The 12,983-nt window shown below is 42.5% G+C and overlaps 1 protein-coding gene across 1 annotated transcript; it reads right to left on the bottom strand.

The window, feature by feature from the left end:
• Positions 1-234: 234 nt before the first annotated feature.
• On the bottom strand, positions 235-6,425 carry GJA8 (gap junction protein, alpha 8, 50kDa). The gene is given in 6 exon segments (XM_006861692.1): positions 235-268; positions 270-417; positions 420-707; positions 710-858; positions 860-1,513; positions 6,391-6,425. Coding segments are annotated over 6 exon segments (1,308 nt in total).
• Positions 6,426-12,983: the final 6,558 nt, after the last annotated feature.

Here is a 12,983-nt window from a genome sequence, read left to right as displayed (position 1 = left end):
ATTTTTATGGAGAAATGGGGTAGAGAGCAGGGCAGTCATTTGAGATTGGAAGCTTTGATGAGACCATTGCTAGTCCTTCTCTAAGGGAAGGACAGTACCCCATTTGTTCAGCAGGCATGGTTCCACTGCAGCACCTTTTTAACCAGGGGTGGGAGTCACCGGTATGTTTTTTTTTGCTTCACCTTGCCTTATATTAGCTTGGTTGTTTTCTTTCTTTGGCACCACTTCATATGGTTAGATATCTGACCTGGCCCTGCTGCTGGCTTTGCAGCCTGCTCAGGGGTCTGGTGTCTTCCTCAGTCAGCTCTGCACACAGGGAAGGCATCTTCTCAGCCAGCAGCCCTTGCTTTGGCGCCATTTGTGGCTGCAGCTCTTTTTTATTTTCCTTCCCTACCCCGGAGGACTGTATTTTGTCTTCTCCACTGCTTCCTGACCTTCTGTGGTCACCTTCTCTGCTTTCTGCCTCTTCTCTCCTGTCTCTGATTCTGCTTCCTCTGCAGGATGCTTCTTTTCCCCCACTTCCACCTGAGCATAGGATGGCAGCTTCTCTCGATAAACCTGGGACAAGTCCCCCAGGTGCCTTGTGCCGAGCTTCTCCTCAAACTGACTGAAAGGCTTAGCAGATAGTGGACTGGTCTCCATCAGGCCAACCTCAGTCAAAGGGAAATAGTGGGAAACGATTTTCTCTTCTTCAAGGAGATGGTAGCTTTCTGGATGGAAGAGACAGCAATGGACTGGAGGGATTTCTCTGTAATCTCCCCCAGTGGCTGCTCTACCGCTTCGTGAAGGTGGACCGGATCCTCTTTAAGGCCCAGGTAGCTCATTTCTGTAATATTGAGTAAGAGATACACAGAGGCCAGACAACATAAACAGAATGAAGATGGTTTTCTCAGTGGGCCGTGACACAAAGCAGTCCATCACATCCGGGCAGGGCCACCACTGGCTACAGTGGTAGAGGTGTAGGATCCGGTAACCATACAGGAAGTAGTGGCCCATGATAAAGCCCACCTCAAACAGGGTCTTGAAGATAATGTGGCAGATATAGGTCTTCAGCTGGGTCCCCTCCAGTCGGAACTTCTTGGTGCTTCTGCTGCTGTTGCTACTCTTCTTGATGCTGGCCTGGTCGGGGGGCAAGGGCCCCCTCTCATTGTCGTCGCCCTTGATCTGCTGGTACAGCTCCTCTGTTTCTCGTTCCTTCTGCTTCTTCTCCATGCGGATGTGGTGCATGGCATGGCCTACGTAGACCGGGGAGGGAGTGGAGATGAAGATGATCCGCAGCACCCAGAGGAAGATGTGGGAGATGGGGAAGGCGTGGGTGTAGCAGACGTTCTCGCAGCCCGGCTGCTGGGTGTTACACACGAAGTTGGACTGCTTATCCCCCTACACAAACTCTGCGGCTGTGCCGAGGATGAGGATCCGGAAGATGAACAGCACAGTGAACCCTACTCTGCCAATGACTGTGGAGTGCTCGTTCACCTCCTCCAATATGTTTCCGTAGTGGTTATGAATCGGGCTGCGAACCTTAAGGCCAGCAGTTCGAAACTACCAGCGGCTCCGCGGGAGAAAGATGAGGCGTTCTGCTCCTGTAAAGATTTACAGCCTCGGAAACCCTGTACGGGGTTGCTATGGGTCGGAACCGACTCGACGGCACTTAACAACAAGAACAACATGTTCCCCAGGAAGTCACCCATTGCTCACCCAGGTAGAGGAGGAAGAAAGCAAAAGCTGAGTGCCACAGTGCAATCTTGACACAGTCTCTTTTCTCTAACTTTTGAGTACCTCTTCTTTCTGAGTTGCTGGAACACTCAAGGTATAAAACAAAAAAACAAAAACAAAGAACCCCAAACCCACTGCTTTCCAGTCGATTCTGACTCACAGTAATTCTATATATAGGACAGAGCTGAATTGCTCCTTAAGGTTTCCGAGACTACATTGTTTCTGGAGCAGACGCAGCCTCGTCTTTCTCTCCTAGAGCGGCTGGTGGGTTTGAACTCTGACCTTGTGGTTAGCAGCCCAACACCTAATCCATAGCGCCACCAGGGATCCTAGCAGTATCTGTTAAAAGTTTCCTTTCTGCAGACTAGGGAGGACAAAAGAATCTGCTTCTGTTAGCTTCCTCATCTGTTAAATGGATCTAACAGTAATGTCTGTTCTAATTCATTTCAAAAAGTGATCTGAAAGGATAAATGAGGCAATATCTGTATAATTCCTTGGCTCCATAAAAATAAGGATCCATTGTTGACCATGAATAGAAACCCATGATTATATGGGTTTAAATTAAGACCGCAAACTGAACTAATGATCATGGTTGAAGGCAAGTGGAAGGGAACTAGTACTTATTAACTATCTGCTTTGGGATATACATTATATTATTTCATTTTATTTTATTTTGCTAGATTTTAATCTCCATGATCGTAGGGACAACACCTGCTTTATTTACTGTTATTTACAGTACTCACATGTAAATTGTTTATTGACTAAATCCCAACACATGAGAAAACTGAGACTCAAGGAGGACAAATCAATTGTCTAAAATTAGACAGCTAAATTGGAGATATTGCAAGTTTTATTCCAGACCACTGTATCATACACAAAGTTTTGGTTTCCTAGTGCAAATAAAGGAATCCTGGTATGGCTTTGTGGACAAAGCACTGGACTGCAAGGTTGGTTTAAAGTGCAAGGTCAGTGGGTCAAACTCATCAGTCGCTTCTCGGAAATCCTATACAGGGTAATTATGAATTGGAACCGACTTGGCAGCTCTTGACAATATTGAATATGAAAGTTTATACTATACTGTACTCTCTAAGTGTGCAATAACAACTTCATACAGCTTAGATACACTACTATCAAAATTTAATTTCAATGATTTTAGCTGTGTTCTTTTGTAGATGCAACAGGGAGATGAATATTATGAGGATGATAGCTTTTGGATTCTAGAGAAATTGGCACAAGAATAAAGGGAATGCTCCTAAACAGATTTCCTAAAGAATATAGCCTGGAGCAAGTTCCAGCATATATATAATTCTTTCACCCCACAAACTTGGTCTGTGCATCTATGCCATTGCCATGTGATTCCAAATACAATAAAAACCCAAATCTTAAAAATTTCTCAGCAGTTCATAGAGTGCATTAAGAAATTCAAATGTTCAATTTTCTATAGTGTGTATAAAACATATAGGCTTCCCACAAAAAGGAGCCTTTCCAATGAGGAAATACCTATTGGTCACAATCCTATTAAATGCATTACAAATTTGCAATCTTATATTTTTTGTTTTCCATTACCTGTAAAAACTAAATTTGAATTTACAATTAAGTTTAGGTTTCCTGATGTGTGCCCTTCTATTTTAATATCAGGACTAGCTGATCATACCTCAGAGATATGCAATAAAGCAAGTCACAGGAATTTTTGGTTTCCCAGTGCATATAAAAGTTATGTTTACATGATGCTGGAGTCTATTTAATGTGCAATATAGTATTGTGAAAAAATCTGAACTATTGTGAGGATTACCAAAATAAAACACAGAGATACAAAATGATCACATGCAGTTGGAAAAATGCAGTGCTGAGCTTCAAGCAGAGTTGCAAAAACCTTCAATTTGTAAAAACAACAACAACAACAACAACAACAAAACACCCTCTAATAGCTATAAAGTACAATAAAGCAAAGCACAATAAAACGAGGCAAGCCTGTAGAATCAGAGATGTCTGTCAGATCCCAAAGCCTGGTCTTTTTCTACTATAACACTGAGATACATGGCTTGTGATTGGAATGTCACAATTCTTCAATTCCTGTATTTGTAATATTTGCTTTTTGTTTTCCATGTCGTATGGAAACTCTTCTTAATAGCTTTACAGAAGGAGGGCCGTTTATTTTTACTCTTTTAACCTCAAAGAATTGAGCAAGTGTTTTGGAGAGGAATCATGTGACAGAGTGAGGAAGGTCCACTAGGACACTTTTAAAGTTTCATGAGATGAAAAGATTTTGAGATCTGTAATATGTGGCTGCTTCAACAGAGCTAAAAATTGATCTGTAGAGAAAAAGACCATTAAACACGGTAATATGTAATGCCCCCAGCACAGCAATGGCTAATGGAAATGGGATTGACTTGGCAGAATGATGCGTGCAAACTGGGTCACTCAGCCAGTGCAAGCAATAACATCTCTTGTCCCATGTCCTCTTCTGAATCCAGCTTGAGTTTCTATTACAGCAACCCTAAATAACTAAGACAAACACTTCTCTGCCTCTTTTTGTGGGCCTCCTTGGACCCATTTCAGCAATTAGAGGGTTAACAGCTGAGACAGTTCTTAAGACCCTGATCCAGGCTCATGGCCTTCCTATTCTGATTGGTTGGTGCCAGCACTTTCAATAAAAAAGTGTATATTTTAAATATAATTCTTAGATCCTTATAACACTGAAATCTGATGGTATTATTCCCCATTGTTCACTGAATAGAATCTTTGTTCACTGAATAGAATCTGGGCCAGACTCTTTCTCTTTGGGCCTTTGCTATTTAGTTCTCCGTCTTAATTTTTCTCCCTCCATTCAATAATAATTTATAGAGCACCCGTTGGCTTTCAAGCACTATTCTAGGAACTTGTGGTACAGTGGTGATGAAAACAAGTTTCCTGCCCTCATGAAGCTTACATTATAGTGGAAGAAACAAACATAAGCAAATAAAGAAAGAGCTAATATGTGATGTGGTTTAAAGAAGGAAGAAAAATAAAGCAGCATGAGAGAGCCAGGTGTTCAGCAGGAAGGCGGTTCTATTTTATACAGGTGAGCAGAGAAGGCCTCTCTTATAAACGCTATTTACATGGAACAAATTGGAAGGAGGATTTAAGATACCGTCTGTTACTGTTAGCTGCCATCGAGTCATCATGACTTGATGCACAATAGGGGCTGACTTATGTGACCCATAGGGTTTTCATTGGCTGATTTTCCAAAGTACATCTCTTGTCCTTTCTTCCTGCCAGCTCATTTATCTTCTAAAAATGAAGATGATGTTATTCTGTGCCATCAAGTCAATTCTGATTCATAGCGACCCTATTGTTAAGTGCCATCGAGCCGGTTCCGACCCGTAGCGACCCTGAACAGGGTTTTCGAGGCTGTAAATTTTTACAGGAGCAGAAAGCCTCATCTTTCTCCCGCAGAGCAGCTGGTATAGGACAGGGTAAAACTGCCCTCATAAGGTTTCCTAGGTTGCAGTCTTTACAGGAGCAGAACACCAAGTCTCATGTGAAACTGCTAGGTGGGTTGAAATCGCCCACCTTTCGTCTAGCAGCTGAGCACTTAAACACTGCGTCACCAGGGCTCCTTAAAGATGAAAATAACAGAATTTATTTTCTTTACATCACTCATTCTACCCATTCAATTGTTTATCAACTATCACTGCCATAAAAGTTATCTTTTCTGTCTTGCTTTCTTCCCCAAACATTTATTTAGTACTGTACTAAATGTTAGAGATTAGAAATGAGAGGTCTAATCCTTGCCCTCCTGGAACCCACAGTCTGTGATGGGATACAGATGGGAACACCTAGCCTTGTGATCAATGCTAAGACAAACTCTCCCTAAGGGGCTGTGGAAGCACAGAGGAGGGGCACCCAGCCTGCCAGATGGGCAAGACTGAGAAAGTAAGGAGTGTGGTGAGGCAGAGGGAGCAATGTGTGCACATTTCCAATACTCTATATTGCTGAGCATGGAGCTCTGGTAGCGTAGTGGTTACAAATTGGGCTGTGACCCGCAAGGTCAAAACTACCAGCTGTTCCACAGGAGAAAGATGAGGCTTTCTGCTCCCGTAAAGATTTACAGTCTCGGAAACCCTGTACAGGGCCGCTATGAGTTGGAATCGATTTCATGGCATACAGCCAACCAGCCAGCATATTGCTGAGTTCTTCCCCAAACCTGTTCTTTCTGAAGACCTCCCCACTCCAGGAAATGATCCCGGGCATGCAGTTATTCAGGCCAAAAAACCCCTCAACCCTCCTTTTCACACACACCGCATGAAATCCAGCTGCAAATCCTATTAGTGCTACCTTCCAATTTGATCCAGCATTCTACCCTGTCTCATCACCTCCATCACCACCACCGTGCCTAAGTCACCATCACCATCATTTCTCGTCTGGATTCTCGCAGGAGCTTCCTAACTGGAGTCTCTGGGATCACAGTTGCCCAGGTGTCTTGTTCTCCAAACATAAGCTAGATTATATCACTCCTCTTCTCAAAACTCTCCAATCATTTCCCCTTTAGTGTAAAATCCAATGTTCTTCCCAGAGTCGGCAAGATCCTCTGCAATCTGGAATTTTGCTATTTCTTACCTTAAGTTCTATCAGTCGCCCCTCTCTTCCTCTCCCCAGTCACTCTGGCCTCATTGGAGCTCACTGGCATGTTACCTTCGCATCTGCCATTCCTTCTGCTGAGAGTTCATCTTACAGACACAAATCAGGCTTGCTCCTTGCTTCCTTCAAGTCTCCACTAAAATAGCATTTCTAAGCGAGGCCTTCTCTGCTCACCTGTATAAAATAGAACCGCCTTCCTGCTGAACACCTGGCTCTCTCATGCTGCTTTATTTTTCTTCCTTCTTTAAACCACGTCACATATTAGCTCTTTCTTTATTTGCTTATGTTTGTTTCTTCCACTATAATGTAAGCTTCATGAGGGCAGGAAACTTGTTTTCATCACCACTGTATCACAAGTTCCTAGAATAGTGCTTGAAACCCAATGGGTGCTCTATAAATAATTATTGAATGCATGGAGAAAAATTAAGATGGAGAACTAACAAAGGTCCAGAAAGAATGAGCCTTACCCAGATTCTATTCAGTGAACAATGGGGAATGATTGAAAGATTTTAACCAGGGGATTAATGTCATCAGATTTCTGTGTTATAAGGATCTAAGAATTATATTGAAAATGTATACTTTTTTATTGAAAGTGCTGGCACCAACCAATCAGAATAGGAAGGCCATGAGCCTGGATCTGTGATTCCGGGTCTGGCTAGATAGTGCCTGGTGGCAGGATATTGATACTCAGCTATAACCTCTCAGAGTCTCACAGAAGCAGCAGTCTGCCTCTTGTTGGAGAGCAGAGGGTGCTGCTCCTCTTGACACCCAGAAGTTCCTGCATACTGTTCTTCCATTGGCTTCTGTTGTTGTTGTGTTCCGTCAAATTAATTTTGACTCATAGAGACCCTATAGGACACAGCAGTACTGTCCCACAGGGTTTCCTAGGTTGTAATCTTTACCAGGTCTTTTCTTCCCTCTGGTAGGTTTGAACCACTGACCTTTGGGTTAGCAGCAGAGCACTTAACCATTATGCCAGCAGGCTCCTGAGGTTGAATATATAATAGCAGGGTCCTTCCTCCTGGGAAGTAAGTGCGGCTTTAGCATCTCCAGTTGGAAGTCCTGCATTGGGAAGGATTCTTTGTAAGGAATGGGGCATTAAGGGTGAGGTTCCTGTCCTCAAAATCAGCAGCTCAGAATCAGCAACTAGTCTCATGTGTCTAGTTAAGCTTGAGTTTTTAACTTTCCTCAAATTCCAGTGAAATCTTCCACTTGTCCTGTAAGTAGTGGCAGCCATTGCTATCACTGTCTGGAAGACAGGTGGGAAGCATCACACGTCACAATCAGGAAACACAAAGCCCAGTGATGGCAGAGCCAGGGAGAAGGCCAAGCTGCATATCCAACAGTTCACTCTAAAATCCACGTTAAGACAGCAATTCATGTATATACTAAGATCCAATTGGGTTTTATTGTACTCAGAATCAAGTGTTAATATCCCCATTGCTAGGTGACCTCCATTTTGACAGCCTTAACTGTATTTTATTGTATCAGTCTTTTGGGTTTCTGTATGTACTTCACTCACAGACCCACAATGAATGTGTATGCCAAGCACAGGCTATCAGGATTATATATGTATTATTGTTGTTTCCCCTTCTTTAGTATCAAAAGGTCTTGGTGGGCAGGGACTATTGTGGCTTTATCCTCAGTGAACTACACAACACAGAACAAAGCCTTTCACGGAATGAGGGCTCCACTGACATCAGGAGATGGGGCCAATTGTGATCATTTTGAAATTTCCAGTCCCTGGGTATATGTCATACCAGCATTAGAGTCCCCTTTACTGCAGCTAACAGTGGGGAGGTTTAGAACTTGCAAAGAAATGACAAATACCAAAAAGAATAGTAAACTAATCCTAAACCTGCTGTTTTGAGACACTAGTTTACTCAGATCAAAGATATAAGCTGGAAAGCCAAATGATTCTTGTGACATGAGGAAGCCTCAGGAAGATCCCCCTGATTATTCTATTAGTAATTTCCAGTATGGCTGTGCCCTTCCACATCTCACCCTGCAGAGCTAGAATTGAGTGTGTTTTTTTCTTTTTATGTCTAGTTACAAACTTTATTATAATCATGGAAGTTTAGGAAGTTTGTAGTTTAGGATAAAATATTTCTAAGTTCATGTTCTTAAAATGAGTCAACTATGTTGTTAAGGATAGAAATTTTAAAGGCGCTAAGTACAGGGTCGCTATGAGTAGGAACCGACTCCACGGCACATAACGACAACAACAAGAGATCATACTATTCGTTTCTGGCTTCCAACAATAAATACAATATTTAAAGAAGATCAAATCAGAGTATATCCAAGCAAAGTATTTCATTGGAGCAAGGAGAAATCAAAGTCAAAGGAAGGATACTTTTGTTCTCTTCTTCTAAGAGGCAATTCTCATTTTATTTTGTTTATGAAAATGTAGTGAACTGATCTATTGCAGATGCAGATGGAAAATAAACTGATAAGAGTTCATTGAAGCCTCCACCCCTAAGCTGTCAGTATACTCCCAGGAATATCCTACCGGAGGCTTGATGGTTAGGTAATAATGAAAATTAAACCCTATGCTTGGTTAAGGAGCCCTGGTGGCACAATGGTTAAGCTGCTACCTGAAAGGTTGGCTGTTCAAACCCAAAAAGCGCTCTTCAGGAGAAAAGAGTTTGCCATTTGCCAAGGAAACCGTACGGGGTGATTCTGTTCTGTCCTACAGGGTTGCTATGAGTGGGAATTGAACCGTATACAACAAGAACAACATACTTGTAATTATAAATGATACACTGTCACATATCTATCGCAGGCCTCATAGTGACCTGTGGACACACCAGTGGTTCTCAGAGTTGGATTTCAGAGACAGTTACATCAACAACAAATAAACAGGATGACCAATATAGGGTTGCCGTCTCCTTATTTCACCAAACAAGGACATGAAAAAGAAACTTAACGAAGATGCCAACTATGATTATAATCTGTTTTCACCATCATCTCATAAAAGTGAAATCTTAATACTACAAACTTAGAAAGAACATGACTTTAGAATAAAAGACAATCTTTTGAATTGGAACCAGTTAACTTGGTGAAAATTTTATTGCATTGAGGAGTACTTTTTTCCCACATATTTGCCATAGGCTGCTGAAAACTTCAATTTGGACTAGCACGGACTGGCCCTCAGACTGATTTTTGAGAACATCTGATTTAAACATCATAAGTGACTCGATGACACTTAACAACAACAACATACCCATCACCAGGCAGGGCAACAGACTGGGAGGTTAAGTGAGTCTCTCGAGATCACATACAACTAGTGAAGGCAGAGTCAGGGTTAAGTCTGGTCTTTCAATTTTAAGTCCAGTAGGGTTTCCTTTCCGGCATCTAGCACTGTCTTCTCCTGACTTTAAAGAGGTAGATATAACACAGACATCCATGTTAACAAGCTCCCCAAAGGATTAAATGGCCACTTACCACTTAGTTGGTTTGTTGTTGTTGTTAGGTGCCATCGAGTCGGTACTGACCCATAGCGACCTTATACACAGCAGAATGAAACACTGCCTGATCCTGGGCCAACCTCATTACTATTGCCACGCTTGAGTCCATCGATGCTGCCACTTGGTCAATCCATCTCGTTGGGGGTCTTCCTCTTTATTCTGACTCTCCACCTTACCAAACATGAAATCCTTTTCCAGTTGTTAGTGGAGTGTAAATGTGACTCCATTCATGTTTCCAGAGTAGCCACCTTAATCTGCAGCTCTCATTGACAACAGAAACACCACTCCCAGGCAGACTTTTATGATCCTGAACCAGATCCATTCCTGTGCTCCATAAATGTTCCAACATGGACAACACTTTGCTAGACGTCTCCCCTGAACCCACGATACTCAACAGTTATTAGTATTACTCCTATGGCAGATTTGGAATGAAAAAAGGGTGCAGAAATCTTTCATATACATCAAATACTTGGTTTAGGTCTCTGGAATCCTAGAGGGCTTGTTAATCATTCTGAGAACTTGAAGAGGGCTTGTTAATCATTCTGAGAATTTGAAGAGAATCAAGTTGCTCACCACCCGCACCCTCACTACATTCCTGTATCATTTATAATTACAAATCTCTTCCAACTCTTTGCTAACTCTTAGGCCAATTCCAAGAGGTTTGTCAGAGTTGGAGTTAAAGTCCAGTTATCCCAATCCAAGATTCTACCTTAGTGATAACTTTTCTTTTCAAGAAGCTTGTACCTGGTCCTTAGGTTACGCTGGGAACAAAAAAGGGCGAAAGGCTACAAACAAATATCACCCAAGGAAAACTTGCCAATCTAAGTAGGGTCCCCCAGAGAACTATTTTGCTCTCCTTCTCTCTTGATATTCAGCAGCACAATGGCCACTTTGGACTCTTGGTCACCTAAAAGCCCACTCCCTAGCTCTCTACCCCTACTCCCCCTGCCCACTGTGCTGCATGACTGAGCAGATATGACTGAATTTATCCTGATGGGTAGGTTTTACTGTCCAGTAATATTTTAAGCTCCTAGCCAGACAGCTTTTATAGAGGAGGAATGTTTGGAAAATAATAGGAGACAGAGAATGAAAAGCAGTGATGGGTATTGAAGGGAGGTGGGTGGGGAAAGTTGATCTCTGAAAGCTTAGATGGGGCTTCTGCAAACTCCAGAAGTTTCCTTTAGCAGATCTGCCTTCTACAGGTAGGAGACCTTTTGGAGCCTAAGGGTATTTCCCGAGGCCTTGACCACCAGGTTAGAGAATCTTGAGGACGTAGGGACAGTACGAGTCACCATGTACATTCCTCAGCCCTCAGTCAGACTGTGCCACAGCCAGTTGTGAAAGTAAAGGGTTGGCCCTTTTTTCAAAGATGGTATTTCAGCCTTCATCCTTGGTGATTTGTTCTTGTGTCTCATAATCTTCAGTAGCACAATCTCCCTCTCTAAAAGAGGGACTTTAAAATCCCAAAGATTTCTGATATCATTTGTCAAGGTAATAACTTTGCCCCACTATGTTTTGCTAATAATTACACATACTTTTGAGAAGCTGCAGCCCAATTAAGGGATTGTACAGTCAGCTAACATTTTTAGATTTCAGTGCTATCAACTGTGAAATAGAGGTATGATGTTTCTGCTTCCTGAGAGATATTTTACATGAGTAAAATACCAATGTGGCTTTAATGAAGAATTATGCTTGGGAAGCCAGCTTGGATGACACAAGTGCATGTTTTCTGGATCTCCCTAAGGCTCACTCCCTCTCCATTGACTTGGACAAATAAATGGTTATTTAACCACATTTTCCAAACCAAAAATCGGAACATTTTATACAACCTTATGTCTCATTTTTTGGTTTGGAAAATGTGGTCAAACAACCATTGGGACATTTTATACTACATTAGGGACTCCTGGTGTGGCACTGTAGGATAAGCACTGGACTGCAAGGTCGATTTGAATCACAAGGTTGGTGGTTCAAATTCATCAGCCACTCCTTGGAAACTCTAGGGTAGCTATGAGTCAGAACTGACTCAATGGCACTTAACAGCAACAATAACATACTCTGTTAAGGAGCCCTAGTAGCATAGTGGTTACACATTGGGCTGCTAACTGCAAGGTCAGCGGTTCAAATCTACCAGCTGCACTGTAGGAAAAAGATGAGGCTTTGTGCTCCTGCTCCTGTAAAGATTTACTGTCGAAGGAAACCCTATACAGGGTCACTATGAGTCAGGACTGACTTGATGGCACTTAGTAACAACAACAATAGGAGACCTGGGCTTGATTCCCCAGCTAATGTACTGCATGAAGACCTCCATTAGTGGAGGTGTATGTGTTGCTATGGAGTCCTGGTGTGGCGCTGTGGGTTAATGCGCCAGACTCTAAAGCTTTTTGAACCGCAAGGGCGGCGGTTCAAGCTCACCAGCTGCTCCTCAGAAACCCTACACAGGGTTGCTATGGGTTGGAACTGACTCGACGGCACTTCACAACAACAATGTGTTGCTATGATGCTGAACAGGTTTCAGTGGATCTTCCAGTCTATGATGGACTAGGAAGACAGTCCTGGAGATTCCCAGAAATCAGCCAATAAAAACTCTATGAATCACAGTCTGACCCATGACTGAACATATCAGGATGGCTTAGGACCTGTCCACACTTAGCTTTTTTGTGTGTGTCGTCGTCATGAGTGGGGGACTGACTGGATGCAAGTTTACTTTGTGGAAGCAATGAATCAAAGTAGCTAAATTGGGATTGCTTTAGGAAAGCTGCAATATATGAGTATTAAAAGGAGGGAAGCGTAGTGGTTACAAATCGGGTTGCTGAACCGCAAGGTCAGCAGTTCGAAACTACCAGCTGTTCCATGGGAGAAAGATGAGGTATTCTGCTCCTGTAAAGATTTACAGCCTCGGAAAACCTGTACAGGGTCCCTATGAGTCGGAACCGACTCCATAGCACATAACCAAGCAACCAACCATCTTTGTGGGTAAGCCTGAAAAAAAAAAAAAAAAAAAAAAATCTATGCACTTGAACGTCCTCACCCCAATTTTCCGTCTTTTTTGTTGTTGCATTTTGATGGTGGCAGTTTGAAGGAGGATGGTACTAACGTTGTGAGAGTCTCAAATTTCATTTTTATTACAGTTTTCACTAGCCTGAATCTTTATTTATTTTGGTGGTGGTATTAAGTGCTGTC

Source organism: Chrysochloris asiatica, unplaced genomic scaffold (assembly GCF_000296735.1).
Source record: "Chrysochloris asiatica unplaced genomic scaffold, ChrAsi1.0 scaffold00042, whole genome shotgun sequence".
Lineage (NCBI taxonomy): Eukaryota > Metazoa > Chordata > Mammalia > Afrosoricida > Chrysochloridae > Chrysochloris > Chrysochloris asiatica.
Note: the sequence above shows the minus strand (reverse complement) of the source record. Positions and strands in the feature narration are given on the sequence as shown.